Source organism: Monodelphis domestica, chromosome 2, assembly GCF_027887165.1.
Source record: "Monodelphis domestica isolate mMonDom1 chromosome 2, mMonDom1.pri, whole genome shotgun sequence".
Classification (NCBI taxonomy): Eukaryota; Metazoa; Chordata; class Mammalia; order Didelphimorphia; family Didelphidae; genus Monodelphis; species Monodelphis domestica.
The window spans coordinates 495,604,407-495,619,689 of NC_077228.1; the positions used below are offsets into that span (position 1 = coordinate 495,604,407).

General features: G+C 40.7%; 1 protein-coding gene across 3 annotated transcripts; it reads right to left on the minus strand.

Moving 5' to 3' along the window:
• Window positions 1-1,165: 1,165 nt before the first annotated feature.
• ANP32E (acidic nuclear phosphoprotein 32 family member E) lies at window positions 1,166-15,042 on the minus strand. 3 transcript variants are annotated; one of them, XM_056819330.1, is made up of 7 exons: window positions 14,628-15,042; window positions 11,700-11,849; window positions 11,070-11,192; window positions 9,189-9,360; window positions 8,046-8,200; window positions 4,204-4,261; window positions 1,166-3,514 (listed from the first exon to the last, which is right to left on the minus strand). In XM_056819330.1, the coding sequence occupies exons 1-7, from the start codon at window positions 14,685-14,687 to the stop codon at window positions 3,444-3,446; spliced, it is 789 nt and encodes a 262-aa protein (XP_056675308.1). In that variant the 5' UTR covers window positions 14,688-15,042; the 3' UTR covers window positions 1,166-3,443. The 3 variants fall into 3 exon arrangements, with proteins under 3 accessions (XP_056675308.1, XP_056675310.1, XP_056675311.1); XM_056819332.1 differs by having other exon boundaries at window positions 8,082-8,200; window positions 14,628-15,029; XM_056819333.1 differs by lacking the exons at window positions 1,166-3,514; window positions 4,204-4,261; window positions 9,189-9,360 and having other exon boundaries at window positions 8,063-8,200; window positions 14,628-15,011.
• Between the last annotated feature and the right edge of the window lie 241 nt (window positions 15,043-15,283).

Below are 15,283 nucleotides of genomic sequence, written 5' to 3' on the forward strand. Positions count from 1 at the left end.
CTCAATGGAAGAAGGCACTCACCTCCAGTAAGAGGTAAGGGAAATACAGATACGTGTTTTTGGACATAGCTAACATGGGAATTTGTTTTGCCAGAGTAGTTAGCTCTGGGCTTTTTCATTTGTTTTTAACATTTTCCCAAGGAGGTAGGAGAATTATAGGAAGAACAGATAAAAAAAATACTTGTTACTTGAAAGATAAAATTAGGGGGGAAAATTTTAAGAGATTGGACTAGATAATCTAAGATATATTCTTGCTCTAAATCTTTTCTATGAAATCAATCTTGCCCCAGACCACAGTTTGAAACCATCAGGATTTGAGCTAAGGTCTTCTGACTTCCAAGCTTATATTCCTCACCTGGCACCTGGCACCTCAACCTGCCCTACTCTTTTTGCAATCTTTTCAGTACTGGCTAGATACAGATCAAACTAGCCTAGACCCATGACGTTCATGCTAGTGATTTGCCAGTAGTTACAAGATCCATGTACCACAATCTCCCTGACCTCTAATACCATTGTAAGCTGAGTGCTGAACTCAAGGTATTATGGAAACTTTCTGGATAAAAGTGATGATTTCCACTTTAAGAAGGGATGGTTCAAATTCTAACAGACTATTTTCAAGGGCTAGGAAAGATAGGGAAAAAATCTGAACACAAAGTAGCAGTTTGTGTGAAATTTGACTTTACATCGAACATATTATTGTTGCTCAAAACTTTCCCATTATTTTTCTACTTTGTCTATTTGCAAAGAACTTCAAAGCTACAAATTATACCAGGTCATAATGAAAGGGTGAATGTTACATACAAAAAAACACAATGCATCTTCAACAGAGTTGAAACAATTTGGTTTCAAAAATAAGCAACAGGGGCAGCTCCATGGATAGAGAACCAAGCCTGGAGAAGAAAGTCTTGGGTTCAAATGTGACCTTAGACACCTCCTAGCTATGTGATCCTGGATCACTGAAGGATTTTTTGCCAAACCCATGCTGTTCTTCTTCCTTAGAACTGACACTTATGATACGAAAGCAGAAAAATTTTTATATATATATATGTACACATACACATAAAAGTATATGTGTATAAAACACCCACATACAAACAGCAAATGTAGATATGGAAGAAACAGTGAATGCTCCAGCTACAAATGAAGAGTGCTTACTACAGGCTTGTTTATTTAACACTGTCGTGGCTTTATTCAAAACACAGTTGCACAAAAGTAATAACTTCAAAGTTTTTTAGGAGAGAAATTATTAGAGGACTTAACACACTATATACATACTGCCTTACAAAGAGCATTAAAATAGGACAAAAACCTCTACAAAATATAAAACCCCTCCCTTACATATTTGCATGAAAATACCACCCACCAAGCAAAGTAAGTTTTAGAAGTTATCTGGAGGCTCTAGATGTTACCTTTTAAAATAAAAGAACTGTATTAATTCTGATTGCACAATAAGATGATTGATTTTTTTAAAATGTAAATTAAATTTTAAAACAGGTATTTTGAAAACCAAAAGTAATAAATGGAACTTAAGAATGGAAAGTGCCTGAAATGCTGCATCTCAACTGTTAAAAACAAGTAGATTGTTAGTCAAGCATCCTTATCACTGCACCAACTCTGTCCCAAGAATTTTTATGCCAATTAACTAGTCAAGCTTTTTATGAACTAGATTTTTGTAAAGATGACTTTGTAATTATGCTTCTCTGGGAACCCTAAAGTTACTAGTCACATTCTTTGAGCCCTAAGTGAAAAAGAAAAAAAATATGTATTTTAGTCATTTAAATTGGCCCTATATAGAAGAAAAGTGTGACTTCAGTTCAAAAAGATAATCATCATCATTCCTTGATGCTAATTTTTTAAAAAGTTACAAATCTTCAAAACTTATAAGGAAAAACATCCTTGAGATAATCAAGATAAGCAAAAAGCCACTGTCTTGAAAATTGAGCCTCCATGACAAAAAAAAGGGGAATATATTTATCTAATTCTTTTTGTTTGACTTAGAATTTATACAAAACATGGAAACTTAATGGGAAAAACACACAGGTGCACACATAGAATTGCAAGGTTTCCCCCAATTATTTTCTCTATAGATAACCATTTTTTTAAAAAAATCTTTATCTTAAAACCAATCTAGTTTAAGGTATTTTTGCCAACTGCCTAATACATGCCATTCAAAAATCTTAAAAACTGGTTATGCTTCATAACAATGGGAAGAATAATTTAAGGCTCTATTCAGGAAAATAAAATATGCTTTGCAGATCTCCAGTCTGCAGCGTCCGAATCTTGATTCAGGAATCAAACATTAAATGTAAAGTCTATCCACGGATAGAATGCCTCATTAAACATTCACGGAAGCTATCTGACATCAAGGGGACTCTGATACTGGTTCAGGAATCCCCTCTGACTTCACCCTGATACAATTAATTCACAATATCAAGCAGGAGAAACGCAGGGTAAGCAGAGGCTCTTGAACAAAGTTAGGTGGATAAATCAGGTCTATATGTGAGACAATTTTAGTCAATCCTCTTATTCAAGGGTAGCCTATGAAAAATCCAAGCAAAGCAAGGAAAGGCCTAAAGTTTTTGCTAGATCTCCTCCAACAGAAAGCAGTTTGTCTTCCACTTTGGGAGGATATAGAAATCAGAAAGGGCAAGGGAAATGCTAAAAGAGCAAAACGTTTACCTTAAAAAACCCCGTGACTTGTAGCCTAAACAAGAAAGGGTCCACGTATGTGCTCAACCTGGAATACAAGAACTATATTCTTTTAAACGCAAACACCTAAATGGCCACCTGGTTTGGGACAGGTTTCAGCGGCCTCTCTAACAATAAACTATAAAAATGCTATTTCTGAACAGAACCCTCACCCTTCGGCTTCTGACTTAATTATATAGCCTTTAAAAAACCATTCGCATCAAAATACTCCCTAGCTTTTAACTAGACCTGTGGCCAGCTCTAAAGAATATAATCAAAATGTCTTCTCAAAGAAGAGACTGTTGACTTCTCATATTACAGCATAGAACAGCAACTTTGATTTCAATTAGTTTATAAATAACTTTAAAACCTTATGAATGAAATGCACCATACTATACCTGTGGAAAACCTACCATATTTTCATTGTGAGCTAATCATGACCAAAACATTAAGTTTGAGTAAGAAAATTAAAATCTCAAATGAACTGCTAGGGAATCTGATAATGGGGCATGGGGGGGGGGGGGTCAATGATTATATAGGACTGATTTCTTTTTTCTATATACTGTATGTGGTCACTAACAGGCTAATAAATCTTATTTGGAATGATAAAAAGGCAAAAATAGTAAAATCACACCTTTCCTATAAAAAGTTACATGTTATCTTCTGTAGGGACAGCATGGTACATAAAGAAACATGGAGATCCACAAGATCACTCTATTATTGCAAACGCTATAGAAGAAAGGAGTCTGGTCCATTTAATCATCTTCTTCTTCTCCTTCATCTTCAATATCTCGTTTCCTCTTCTCTCCTTGAACACTTTCTTCTTCTAAAATGAAGGTGGAATTATTATTATTATTCAGAATTTTTTTTACAAAAGACTCAACATATTCACTTGTAAACTTAAGCTTTTTAAGGTAAAAAGGAAGTTGTATGCTATTTCCCAAATTACTGCAATTCAAATTTATTACGAAATTCTTAACAGATTCTGAAATAATCAACTTAAGCAGTTCATTATGCACCCTTGTGGTCAAATAATGTAGGACATATTTGAAAGTCTATTGAAATCATTTTGTGACTTTAAAAAACCACAGTTGAATAGTCACAAATGAGGCCCCGAGACATTAAGCTTAGTAACAAGCTCTATTAATTTAAAAATTTAATCAAAAAGGCTGAGAAATTTAGATATGTAGGCCTGTGATTTTCTAACAGAATAGTAGCTACTTTTAATTTAACACTAATTTCAACTACAAGATCAGTAGTAGGTTGACTGCTTCCCAAAAAAAGAAGAAATGAATTGAGAACAAGATTCCTTCTATTTTTCATTAATTTTTAAATTTGATTTTTATCTTTGAAAAAATTGCTCTTAAAAAGATTTATATGCTTTTTAAAGGAAAAGCATTTAAAGGCAAGCATTTAAGAGCTGATGATAGACAGAATAAGCAAAAATTTTTTCCAAATTACAGTGTCTGAATTAAATTACATCAAGAGATCTTAAAAGTATTCAATAAAACCTACCTTCTTCTTCCTCATCATCTCCTCCTTCTTCAACATAGTCATCATCATCATCATCATCCTTAAAATATAAAATAGAAAATCATTTCAACCCAAACAACCAATTAATAAGCATTTATTAAGCACCTACTATGTACTAGGTCCTAGGAATACAAAGAGAAAAAGAAAAGTGTCTCTGCCTTCAAGGAGTTTAATTCTATCAGGGACATAATATGTACATAAAGAAGTTTATATAAAACAGATATAAATTAAATGGGGAGAGGGAGGAAATCAAGAAGCAATAAAATGTTATTATACCACTTAACATATCAGAGTAGACAATAAAGAATTGTATAAAAGTACCTTAAAAATCATACAGGAAAACAATTATGAGAATCATGGGGGGGGCAGGGAGGGCAGCAAGGCGGCCAGGTCTAGAGATAGATAGGAAGGCCCTGGATTCAAATCATCTCTCAGACACTTCCTAGTTAGGTGACCCTGGGCATGTCCCTTAACCTCTCTAAGCCTCAATTTTTTCATATGTCAAATGGAGATAATAATCCTAGCACCTACCTCCCATCCAGGCTTGCTATAAGAATTAAATGTGATAATATCTGGAAAGTGCTTTGCAAACCATAAAGTGTTCTGTAAATGTTATTTAGGGTTCACTATCGAGGGTGCCCAGAAGCCTTTCCTGATCGATTTCTATTAAGTCCCCAATAACTGAGTTGGAATTAGGCAATGTGCGAATGTGTCCTGCCCCCAGCCCCGAAATGAGCCAATCATCCGACGGAATGAGAAATATTCTATGAAAAAAGGGAGATGCAGACTTTTTCAGAAGCTTCCCCAAGAAAAATCATCACTTAGTGAATATATAACTCTGGCACAGATTCAGGGTAAAATGGAGATTATAGAGAAGACAGAATCTCAATCTTCTGCCATTCAGAGGGCTCTCCCAAGAGAAATTGCTTAATTTACATTTCAGCCTCTATTGAGGCAGTTTTTCTACACTTTTCAAAAATATATCCTCCATCAGAAAACAGCAATCTACTTATATCTAGTAAAAAATACAATATAATGAAACCATCATGGAGAGTTTAACAGTGAGATCTGGGAGCAAACCAAAGCTGGAACTAAAACCTAGTTTTCTCCCCATAAAGAAATATGGAAAGGAAAGAAGCAATATAAAAACTCACCCAAAAAGTACATTTTGAAATCCTCAGGCATATGAATTATTATACAAAAGTACAGTTAAGGAATACATCCCTCATGGCCATAAAGACTTATAAAGGTAGCAATGGGTCTGGTTCAAATCCCAGCTGGCTAACTACTATGAGAAAAGTAATGAACTCTGGGTACAGAATAGTCATGTTTTCTTGGACATGGATGATTAAAATGTGTTTGGCTTGACTACACATATCTGTTACAAGGGTTTGGTTTTTCTTCTCTCCTCGCTCCACCCTACCCACAGTGGAGACTGGGAAAGAAAATAGATTCTTGTAAAACATTTTTTAAAAAAGAAAAATTTTGTTTTGTATTTTTTTAAAAGAAGGGGTCCATCTCTCTTCTGCTTTGGAACCAATACAGAGTACTAATTCTAAGACAGAAGGTAATGGTCTAAAATGATTTTTTTTTTTTAAAGAAGGGGTCCAACAAGAGGTAGCTAGGTGGTACAACGGTCAACATAATGGGCCTGGAATTAGGAAGGCCTAAGTTCAAATCCAGCTTCAAACCAGTTACTATCTGTGTGTGACCCTGGACAAGATGCTTAAACTGCCTGCCTCAAGGGTCCCTATCGGTATAATGGGGATAATAATGGCAACCAACTTCCCATGGTCTTTATGAGAACCAAATGCAATATAATGCCAGGCACACAGAAGGCACTTAATAAATGCGTATTCCTTTCCCTTCAGGCTAAGAAATTATCCCTTTGATATTGAGTTAAACATTATAATTAAGTCAATTCATTCAAGCCTTTTCATCTTCAAAATCTTATTTATGAGATGACAGCTCTCAATAAAAACTGGGCTTTCTTCAAAAACATTAATCGTGAACTATGTCAACTTCTTATCCAACAGAAAATAAAATGCTTCCTTGTAGATGCTTATGTGGCAGACCAGGGATACTGTGGTTCCCAATTCAACTAAAGGCCATCGTATACATTTTAATTTTCTGTATCCTAAAGAGAATGGAATAGGAAAAGGAATTCAAAGAGCTATCAATCAGGTCTGACTTCTGCTCCCTTCTCAGGCATCTCAGCACAGCCTCTGGAGGCTTCCATGCTTCTAACTTCCCAGAAAGCACCACAGAGGCCTTTTTAGAAATGGAAAAAAACTCCATTGGTTCATGCTATTCTTAGGCCATACTTAGAAGTGTTCTATCTCAGTTTTGATCTTCTACTTGTTAAAATGTCCTCACTGAAGGCTTTTTAAAAACAATAGAGGGGCAGTGGATTGAAAGTCAGGCCTAGAGATGGGAGGTCCTATGTTCAAATCTGGCCTCAGACACTTCCCAGCTATATGACCCTGGGCAAGTCACTTAACCCCCATTGCCTAGCCCTTACTGACCATCTGCCTTGGAACCAAAATGCAGTATGGATTCTAAGATAAGGGCTTAAAAAAAATATAAATAAATAAATAAACAAATAAATGAATGAATAAGTAAATAAGTAAGCAAATCAATGAATGAATGAATGAATAAATAAATAAGTAGATGAATAAATAAATAAATGGATAAATAAATAAAGTCAATAGAATTTAGGATCCCAACTCACTGATATACCACAATGCATTTATTAGCAAGAAAAAAATTTTTCTAGAGTGTTTACACTCTATAAAGTATTACTTGCAGAGGAACTAGCATGCTAGGTATTATTACAAATTGAACCCCAGAACTACAATTCCCAGCATTCCATGTTCCTTATCCAGATAGGTGCTACCTTAGAGAGGATATAAATTTTAGGTAGCCCTGCCTCTCTCTCTCTCCCTCCTTCCCCCTTCTTTCTCTCCTCTCTCCTCTCTCCTTTCTCTCTCTCATTGTGGCTGGCTAAAGCAGGGTTTTTGGGAGAGGCGAAAGAACTATTCACATGGTCTTATTTTGGTTAGATAATTACGTTTTTATACTTCCATTTCCTTTTTATTCCTTTACCTCAAGTGATTTTAAATTTTATTATTGATATTAATTATTAGTAAGTTAATAAACTTTATAAAATATAATACTTGGAGTATTGGACATTAATTTAAATCTCACAGTATGGAATGAAAATTTAGGCAAAAAAAATTGCAGATGCTAAAGTAAACGGAGTTGTTTCACTGCCAAGTTCGATGAAGAACATCAACAATGCCAAGGATCCATTTTCTACTTCTAATAGACCATCTAATTCACTCCAAAACCACAAGCACATAAAATCTATTATTTTCAGTCTCATACTAATGAGATGTGGCATGTGCTATTGAGGAATCCATGTAAGAGAAAAGGAAACATCCTGGCAGGCATCAAGAAGGAGAGCAGACAGCCGGAGTGTTTCACCGGGGCCCACACAGTACTGAAAGAACCAGAGGAAGGCCTCCACTCTTGCTGGATGGGTCCGTGACCGAAAACTTGTGGAAAGAAATGGACAAGAACTGAGAAAGTGCAGATGGGTTAGAACCTGCCCCAGCAGAGAGTTTATCCCCAGCGAGATCACAAATCCATTGGAGTGTATTTTTCAATGGATGAAGTGGACCGTGAACTAATAAACTCCAGTAAATTCATAAAGTGAAAAGAGCTTTTACTTCCTAAGGGCCAAGGATCGTGTCCGGTTAACTCACTTTTTAGCTAATGCCAAATACAATGTTTTTTGGTGATGGTGAAAAGTGTTTGTTTACCTGAATTTCTTCCTTCATTAGGTATGAGAGACCCACCTCCTCCTCTTCTCCTTCCAAATCTGAACCTGCTTCATCGTCATCTTCCTCCTCCTCTTCATATCCTCCTGGGGGACCAGCTTCATCCTCTTCTTCATCTTCATCCTCTTCATCATCATCTTAAGGAAAATTAGAAAGAAGGGGGAAACATTGGGATAAATACTACTTGCCTGTATGATCTTTTTTCTTTTGCCTCAGTCTAAGCTAATTCAAGTCTAATGCAAATGGTCTATTGAACGTTTTCTTTGCAAAATGAACTTCTTGAAAAAAATGATTCCAAGACATCTATTCAAGTGGAAGTGTTAGTTGTGACATTTGAAAGTTCCTGATTTCTTTCCTATCACATTAAATGTTTCTGCTACTATCAAGGCTCTCCGATTTCTTTTTAAAACAAAAACTGTCTCAACCGTATCAATAAACAGTTACTCTAAAAGCGATCTGGTTAATATTTAATTCACCCTTTAAAAAATTAAAATTCACCCAATCTTTTGGGGCAGCTAGGTAACATAGAGGATAGACACCAGGCCTGGAGTCAGGAGGACCTGGGTTCAAATCTGGCCTCAGATGCTGCCTAGCTATGCAACTCTAGGTAAGTCACTTAATCCCATTTGCCTAGCCCTAGCTCCCTGTTTTGGAGACAATATATAAATATTGATTCTAAGCAGAAGGTAAGTGTTTAAAAAAATAAAATGGCAACCTTTTAAAATTTTCCATTTTGGGGGGCAGCTGGGTGGCTCAGTGGATTGAGAGTCAGACCTAGAGATGGGAGGTCCTAGGTTCAAATCTGGCCTCAGACACTTCCCAGCTGTGTGACCCTAGGCAAGTCACTTAACCTCCCCCACCCCCCATCGCCTAGCCCTTACCACTCTTCTGCCTTGGAAGCAATACACAGTATTGACTCCAAAACAGAAGGTAAGGGTTTTAAAAAGAAAGAAAGAAAGAAAGAAATCAGAAGGCTCTTAAGGCCACTAGTATTGGTTTTCTATTTTTTCTTTTCATTTAACTAGTCTCTCACCTAAATTCCTTTACACCCAAGACTCCAGGCATATGCATGGCTACAATGAAAGCTATTCATGCCACTTTATGAATGCTTTTGAAAAAAATTACCCTCATCATCATCTTCTTCCTCTTCAGAGTCCGGGGCTTCATTATCTTCCTGATCATATCCATCGAGATATGTGATTTGTTGTAGCAGTTCAAAAATACTTTCTCTATAATCTTGCAGGTGTGTGATCTCACAGTTAAACAAATCAAGGCTTTTCAAACTTTTAAGATTTTGCTGAAAAGTCAAAAGTTAAAATTTATGCTCAAATTTTAAATATTGTTACTATCAACTGAAAACAATGCAGCACAAAAAGAGATAAGCCTAAAATAGTAAATTAGAAAGAGCATGGGTCTTGGAGTCAGGAGAGATTCAAGTTCAAATTCTGGAACTTGGGTATCTTGGGCAAGTCATTTAATCCCTCTGGGCCTCCATTTCCACATTTGTAAAATAAGGATAGCAATACTTTCACCCCCTATCCCATGAGCTAGTGAAGAAAGCATTGTAAATTGTGACGTGCTATCCAGACAGGATGTAGTTTATGTCTTACTTATGTCATCTCTATGTCCTATATCATTTGTATGTAAAATAACACGGTTGCATGTATTCTGAATGGAAAACTGTCCTTTAAGACTGGGAGACCCACAGGTACAATTTCTACCCCTCTCCCCCCCCCCCCACCCCTTCATCTATACCTTTAAGGTTTGCAAAGTCCTTTACATGTTTTCTCCTTTGATACTTGAACAATAATAAGCCTGGGGGATAGATACTATTATTATCCTCATTTTACAATTAAGGAAATTAAGTCTGAGATGGGTTATGTGCTCTGCCCAAGGTCAGAGAGTGAGCAAACATCTGCCACAGGAGCCACACTGGGGCCTTCCTGTCGGAGTCCAGGGCTCTCTTCACCACTCCGCCTAGCAGCCCCAGAACGAGTGCCTGGAACATGGGACATGTTTAATAGATGCACACTGCTTACTCTAATGTACATGTGCCTCTATAAAAATCTGTCTATCTCTTTATTTATTTAGATAGGTAGACAGCTTAGTTGACAAAGTGGACAGGTTACAGGGGTTGATGCTCAAAAGACCAATCAACATCTTCAAAATGCTTTGCAAGCATTAAAGCATGATCTATATGTTTGCAGAAGAGTACCTGTTTTATACAAATGCTTTAAGTCCTGATTTTATCTTATAAACAGCTCAACTGGGGCAGCCAAGTGACTCGGTGAAGTTGGGAGAACCTGGGTTCCAATATAGGCTCAGATGTGTCCTAGCTGGGGGGCTTGAATTAAGTCACTTAATTCCATTTGCCTAGCCCTTACCCTTCTGCCTTAAGAGGTGTTACTAAGAAAGTAAAGGTTTTAAAATAAAACAGTTCTGAAAATACCTAATTTTCAACCTTGAGTTAAAATAATATTTTCCTGATTATTTATGTCAAGGCCAACTGTTTCAAGATTAGTGAAATCTAGCTACACATTTCTTTAAAAAAAAAAAAAACCACTTGCGAGCAACAAAAATTTTCTCCCCATCTCCTCTCCTCTTCTGATATCACAAAATTAGCAAAAATAATAATAATAATAATGGCCCAAAGGATGAGAAGAGAAAGAAAATCCAAATGAGATCTTCAGACTCTTAAGAGTTGACTACACCTTTCTATGAGATGATGTTTTTATCTGGATGTTTTCACTTAAGAAACACTCCAATCTCATTATGTAAGAAATTCAGAAATTATAAAAAGGGGATAGGTGGTCATTATCAAGCTACTGATTCTTAGTTGATAAAAATAAAAAGAGAAAAGCACTTTATGTATATATATACATATACATATATACACATATATATATGTGTGAAGCACTTTAAAAACAACAGAGAAATGTCATCAATTAAGAGTCAAATACAAATCCAAGTGCAAAAACTTAGCAAACACTTTTACAGTTAACTTACCAGAGCTTCTACTGTGCTGAGATCTTTGATTTTATTGCCGCTCAGATTGAGGTAGGTGAGATTTGGACATTTTTCTGCCAGGACCTCCAGGCCCCCAGAAATAAAATTATCACTAAGTTCCAACTACACAAAGGGGGAGAAAAGAGAATGGCTATGACTGAGGAGACATCTAAGGCAAGGCAAAACATTAGAATCATTTATAAAGGGAAAACCCCCAAACACCTTATACTGCTCTCCTCAAGAGATATTAAAATAACTACTTTCCACAGCTGTTAAGATTGCCCAAGCACACCCTAGGTGTTTAATAATGCCTGTTTAATTGAATCCCTAAATTAATCCTACACAACCCCTTTATGATGGCAGTTAGTTCATAGCTAAGGGATTAACTTCAACAGTTATATGAAGGGTTCACAGCCATCAGGTTAGTCAGTTCTAGGGACTGTCATTTCCAAATCCATTCACAGGCTTCTAAAGGATTTCAATTTAAAAGAGCATTAAACAAGCCTGGAACTGATACATTACAGAAAGATAAAGAAAAATTCTTTTCACAACTTTTAAACAATTCTAGTCAATGTACAGAACAGCAAACTAATTTCCCAAAGGTTGGTTGCCGGGAAGAGAGAAATATACCTTTCGAAGTTTACTCAAGCTGGGGAGCTGAGCCAGAGAGGTAAGCTCCACCCTGACCATGCTCAGAAATTCTAATTCTTTGAAAGTGTCATTGAGCCCCTCAATTTCCCCGTTGACAGAATGGCAGTTATCAAGGACTAACTCTGTCACCTGCAAGAGAAAACACAGGAACAATCCTTCAGCTTTCTGGCACTCTTTAGCCACAGGATTCCTGAATCCAGTCTTAAACCAGCGTCTAAAGTCCCCCTTTAAACTATGTGAGAACTGCCAGCCTGCTCTGAAATGGACACTGAAAAAGAAAATCTTCAGAAAGTGGAGGTTCCATCCAATGACCCTGGCAGTGCCAGGGAAAAGCTCCTCAACGCCAGGCCCTGCGCGGGGGCCACTTCTGTCTCAGGCTCAGAGAAGATGCTCAGGAACTGTCCTGCTGCTGAAAAATCAGCGCCAGACTCCAAACGCAGCCAGTGTCCAAACAGGCGCATTTCACCATTTCAGAGTATCCCAAGTGATAAATGTGAGGACTGAATTGGAGCTTTCCTTTTACCCAAGTGGATGAAAAAGGAATCCAAGGGGGGGTAGAAATAGGGGGGAAATCGCAGTGAAAAGTGGATGGGGGGGTTGCAATCTCCCCACTCCATTCCTAGGAAAACGCAATCACCTGGTGCCCCTTCCTCAGGAAAGCTCAGCAGTGGCTCCTCTCCGAAGGGAGTCTGGCCCTACTGCCCAGGGATCTTGGACACAACCCACCCTGGACTTGGGTTATTTACTGCTTCTCTCCCGACCAGAAGGGGGGGCGGGGAGGGGGGAGTCCGCCGGGCGGGGGTTCTCCTCTGGTTCACCCACACACACACTTAACAGCAGCAGCATCTACCTTGGGCAGACAATGGAGTGACCAAACTTTGTGCTGTAGCGATCAGAGCAGCCCAGAGCTCTTTCTAGACCTCGATACAAAAACATGTTAGAGTCGGTTCGTAGGCTAGAAAGCTGTAAGGGGGGCGGGGGGGGGGGGGGGAGAGATACACATGACATCAAATGGACCATTTCACCCTCCAAACTGGCACTCAAAAAAAATCGCTTCAGGACGGAGGGGGAAAGGCAAAGGGATGCTGAGGAGGAGGAAGTGCCCAGATCCTCAGCAAGCAGCAACAGCTCACTGTGGGGTGTTTTTGTAAACAATTTTATGATCTTCTTAAAAAAAACAACAACGCAACACTTTAAATCAGGCCCTAAAGAGGTGTAAGTGCTCTCGGCAAGCCGCCCGGTAGCAGCCACATTTCCTTCTGCCTCCCAGCCCCCTCCCACCCTGCCAACTTCGGCAAACACCGCCGCGGAACATCGAAGCCGGAGTTCCCAATCTGAGCGCGCAGCAAAATCGTCCAAGTGCTGCTGCTCATCCCGCCGCGCTCGTCCTCAGCCACGTTTTTTTAAGCATCCGAACTCTTCCCCAAATCCAATCCCTATGTCAGGTATAACAACTATGTGATTGGGCTCTACTTCAGGTGGCTACAATTCGAACTCGATCCCCGCCCCGCTCTCCTCTCCCACGAGCGGCCAAGGACTAGGCACAGGGGCCAATTCTTGGCTTTTCCTTTCCCGATCCCGGGTTCCGGCCAGCTGAACCGACAGGCAGGCGGACGTAAGGACTGAGGGAGGGAGGGGGCGGAGGAGATAAGGAACTCGTAGCTACCTGCCAGGGTATATGGCGGGCACCGCGTGTCTCCCCGTGACCTCCCCGCCTTCTCGGCCCAGTTCCCCCCAGCCACCCTAGCGGGCATCGGACTCGGGAGAAGGGTCGAGGAGGGAAACGGACAGGCTAGCTGAGGCGCCTCTCCTGCTCAACTACTCGGGCGCCCCGGGAACGGAAAGAAGAGGGGCGCGTCTCCAGCCCGACCCCCAGCCTCAAGAAAGGCCGCCCTGCCAAAAAAGAAAGGAGGAAAGTGCGTCCAGCGCCCGCCCCTCTTTAATTAAAGAGGCTTCTGCAAAGTCCAGGCGTTCAGAGTTGCGCCGAATCCATCTTAGAAGCCCAAGGGGGCCGGGGTCGGTCTGGACTAGGCATCTAAAAACCCAAAAAGTTGGAGCGACTCAACCACGTCGGGAAGGTGCAACGACCTTTTAGACCAGGAAAATTCCTCCCCTCCGGGTGTGCGGAGGAGGATGAAACGGGAATCAACCCCCACCGCCCCTGTCCCCTCCCCCTCCGGCCAATGCGGCTTCTCCCAAAACTTAATCGATGTCAGATAAAACCGCGAATGACCCAGATTCTCCCCAAGAAGGGCAGCTGGCCGGAACCCCACCATGCTGAGCGCCCACCCCCACCCCATAAGAGAGTAGAAACGTGCCGAGGGTGGGTGCGAGGACCTTCGGAGCCTTCCGCAGGGTGACAAGCACACTCCGCGGGCGGCTTGACTAGAGGGTAGGGCGTCCGAATTTCAGAGGCGAAGAGGTACCTGGAATGTCTAGGTCTAGCCTCAACGCCTTTGCGTTCTCCTTTATATTCCACCACCACCACCCCCCAAAAAAAACAACCCCCCAGAGTTGGCTGGAGTAGTTGGGAGAACTTCTCCGGGGTTCCGATCGCTGGGGGGAAGGGGAACAGAGGGGAGCGAGGGGCGCGCCAAATCCAGCCGCTGCCCCCAAGAGGGGAGCAGCAGCAGCTAGCTCCCCACCAACGCGGGGGGGGGGGGGGAAGCACAACTCCCTAGAAAAGAGGAGAGGGTTAGAAATGCCCCTAAAATGCACCCCTGGAAACAGATCCCTCGTCAGTCTTAAAGAAAAAACAAGATGATTTAAAACTTCAACATTCCCCCCCTTATCCCATGTGGTTAGTAAATTTCTTGCACCACCACCCCCCGCCGCCACCTACACCCCCCCAAAAGCCGTCCCTCAGAAGGTGGGGAGCGTGGGGGAAGGGGAATTGATTCATCTCACCTCCTCGGGGGCTCTGTTCCTTAACTCCAGGCTAATCTTCTGTTTCATCTCCATGTCCATGTCCTCCTCCTCCACCACCACCACCACCACCGCCACCACTACTCACTCTCCTCCCTTCCCCTTTCCTCCTTTCCCTTCCTTTTCCCAGCACCCCCAACCTCCAAATAAAAAAAGGTTAGGAAATGAATGAAGAGATCTAGGAAGGAAAAAGATTACACCCACCACCGCCAGAAAGGGGTGGGGGAATGAGAACAGCAAATGGAGTCAGAGGAGTTGGGACTCAAACTCGGATGCCCCCACCGCCCTCTCCACACACTCGCACACACGCACACACACGCAGTTCCTTCCCCTTCAATGGCTGCTCAGCTACTGAGCCTCCATGACACGGCGCAGCCAACCCCCTATCTGAAGCCCCACCCAGCAACCCAGCATATTGGTCGGGACTTCGGAGACTCTGTAGGCCAATGGACAATTCAGATGTCGATCAGGTTTCTGGGCGGGGAAAAATACGACAACCCATGGCCATTGGCTACAGTCGAGCGCGCAGTTAACTTGGATAGGTGTAGAAGAGTGTCAGTCTAAGGGGCAATATTTTGAATTCCGGTCGCCCCCCTTCTTTTCTTTGTGTTCTTGGCGCGCTTTCCCTTGGCACCGGG

Excerpts from the sequence above, each read along its gene's own strand:
- ANP32E (XM_056819330.1), bottom strand. The coding sequence starts at position 14,687 with ATGGACATGGAGATGAAACAGAAGATTAGCCTGGAGTTAAGGAACAGA. Across the intron at positions 11,193-11,699 it reads GCTTGAGTAAACTTCGAAAG|TTGGAACTTAGTGATAATTT; the intron begins GTATATTTCTCT and ends CCCTTTGTGTAG. Across the intron at positions 3,515-4,203 it reads AGATGATGAGGAAGAAGAAG|AAGAAGAAAGTGTTCAAGGA; the intron begins GTAGGTTTTATT and ends CCTTCATTTTAG.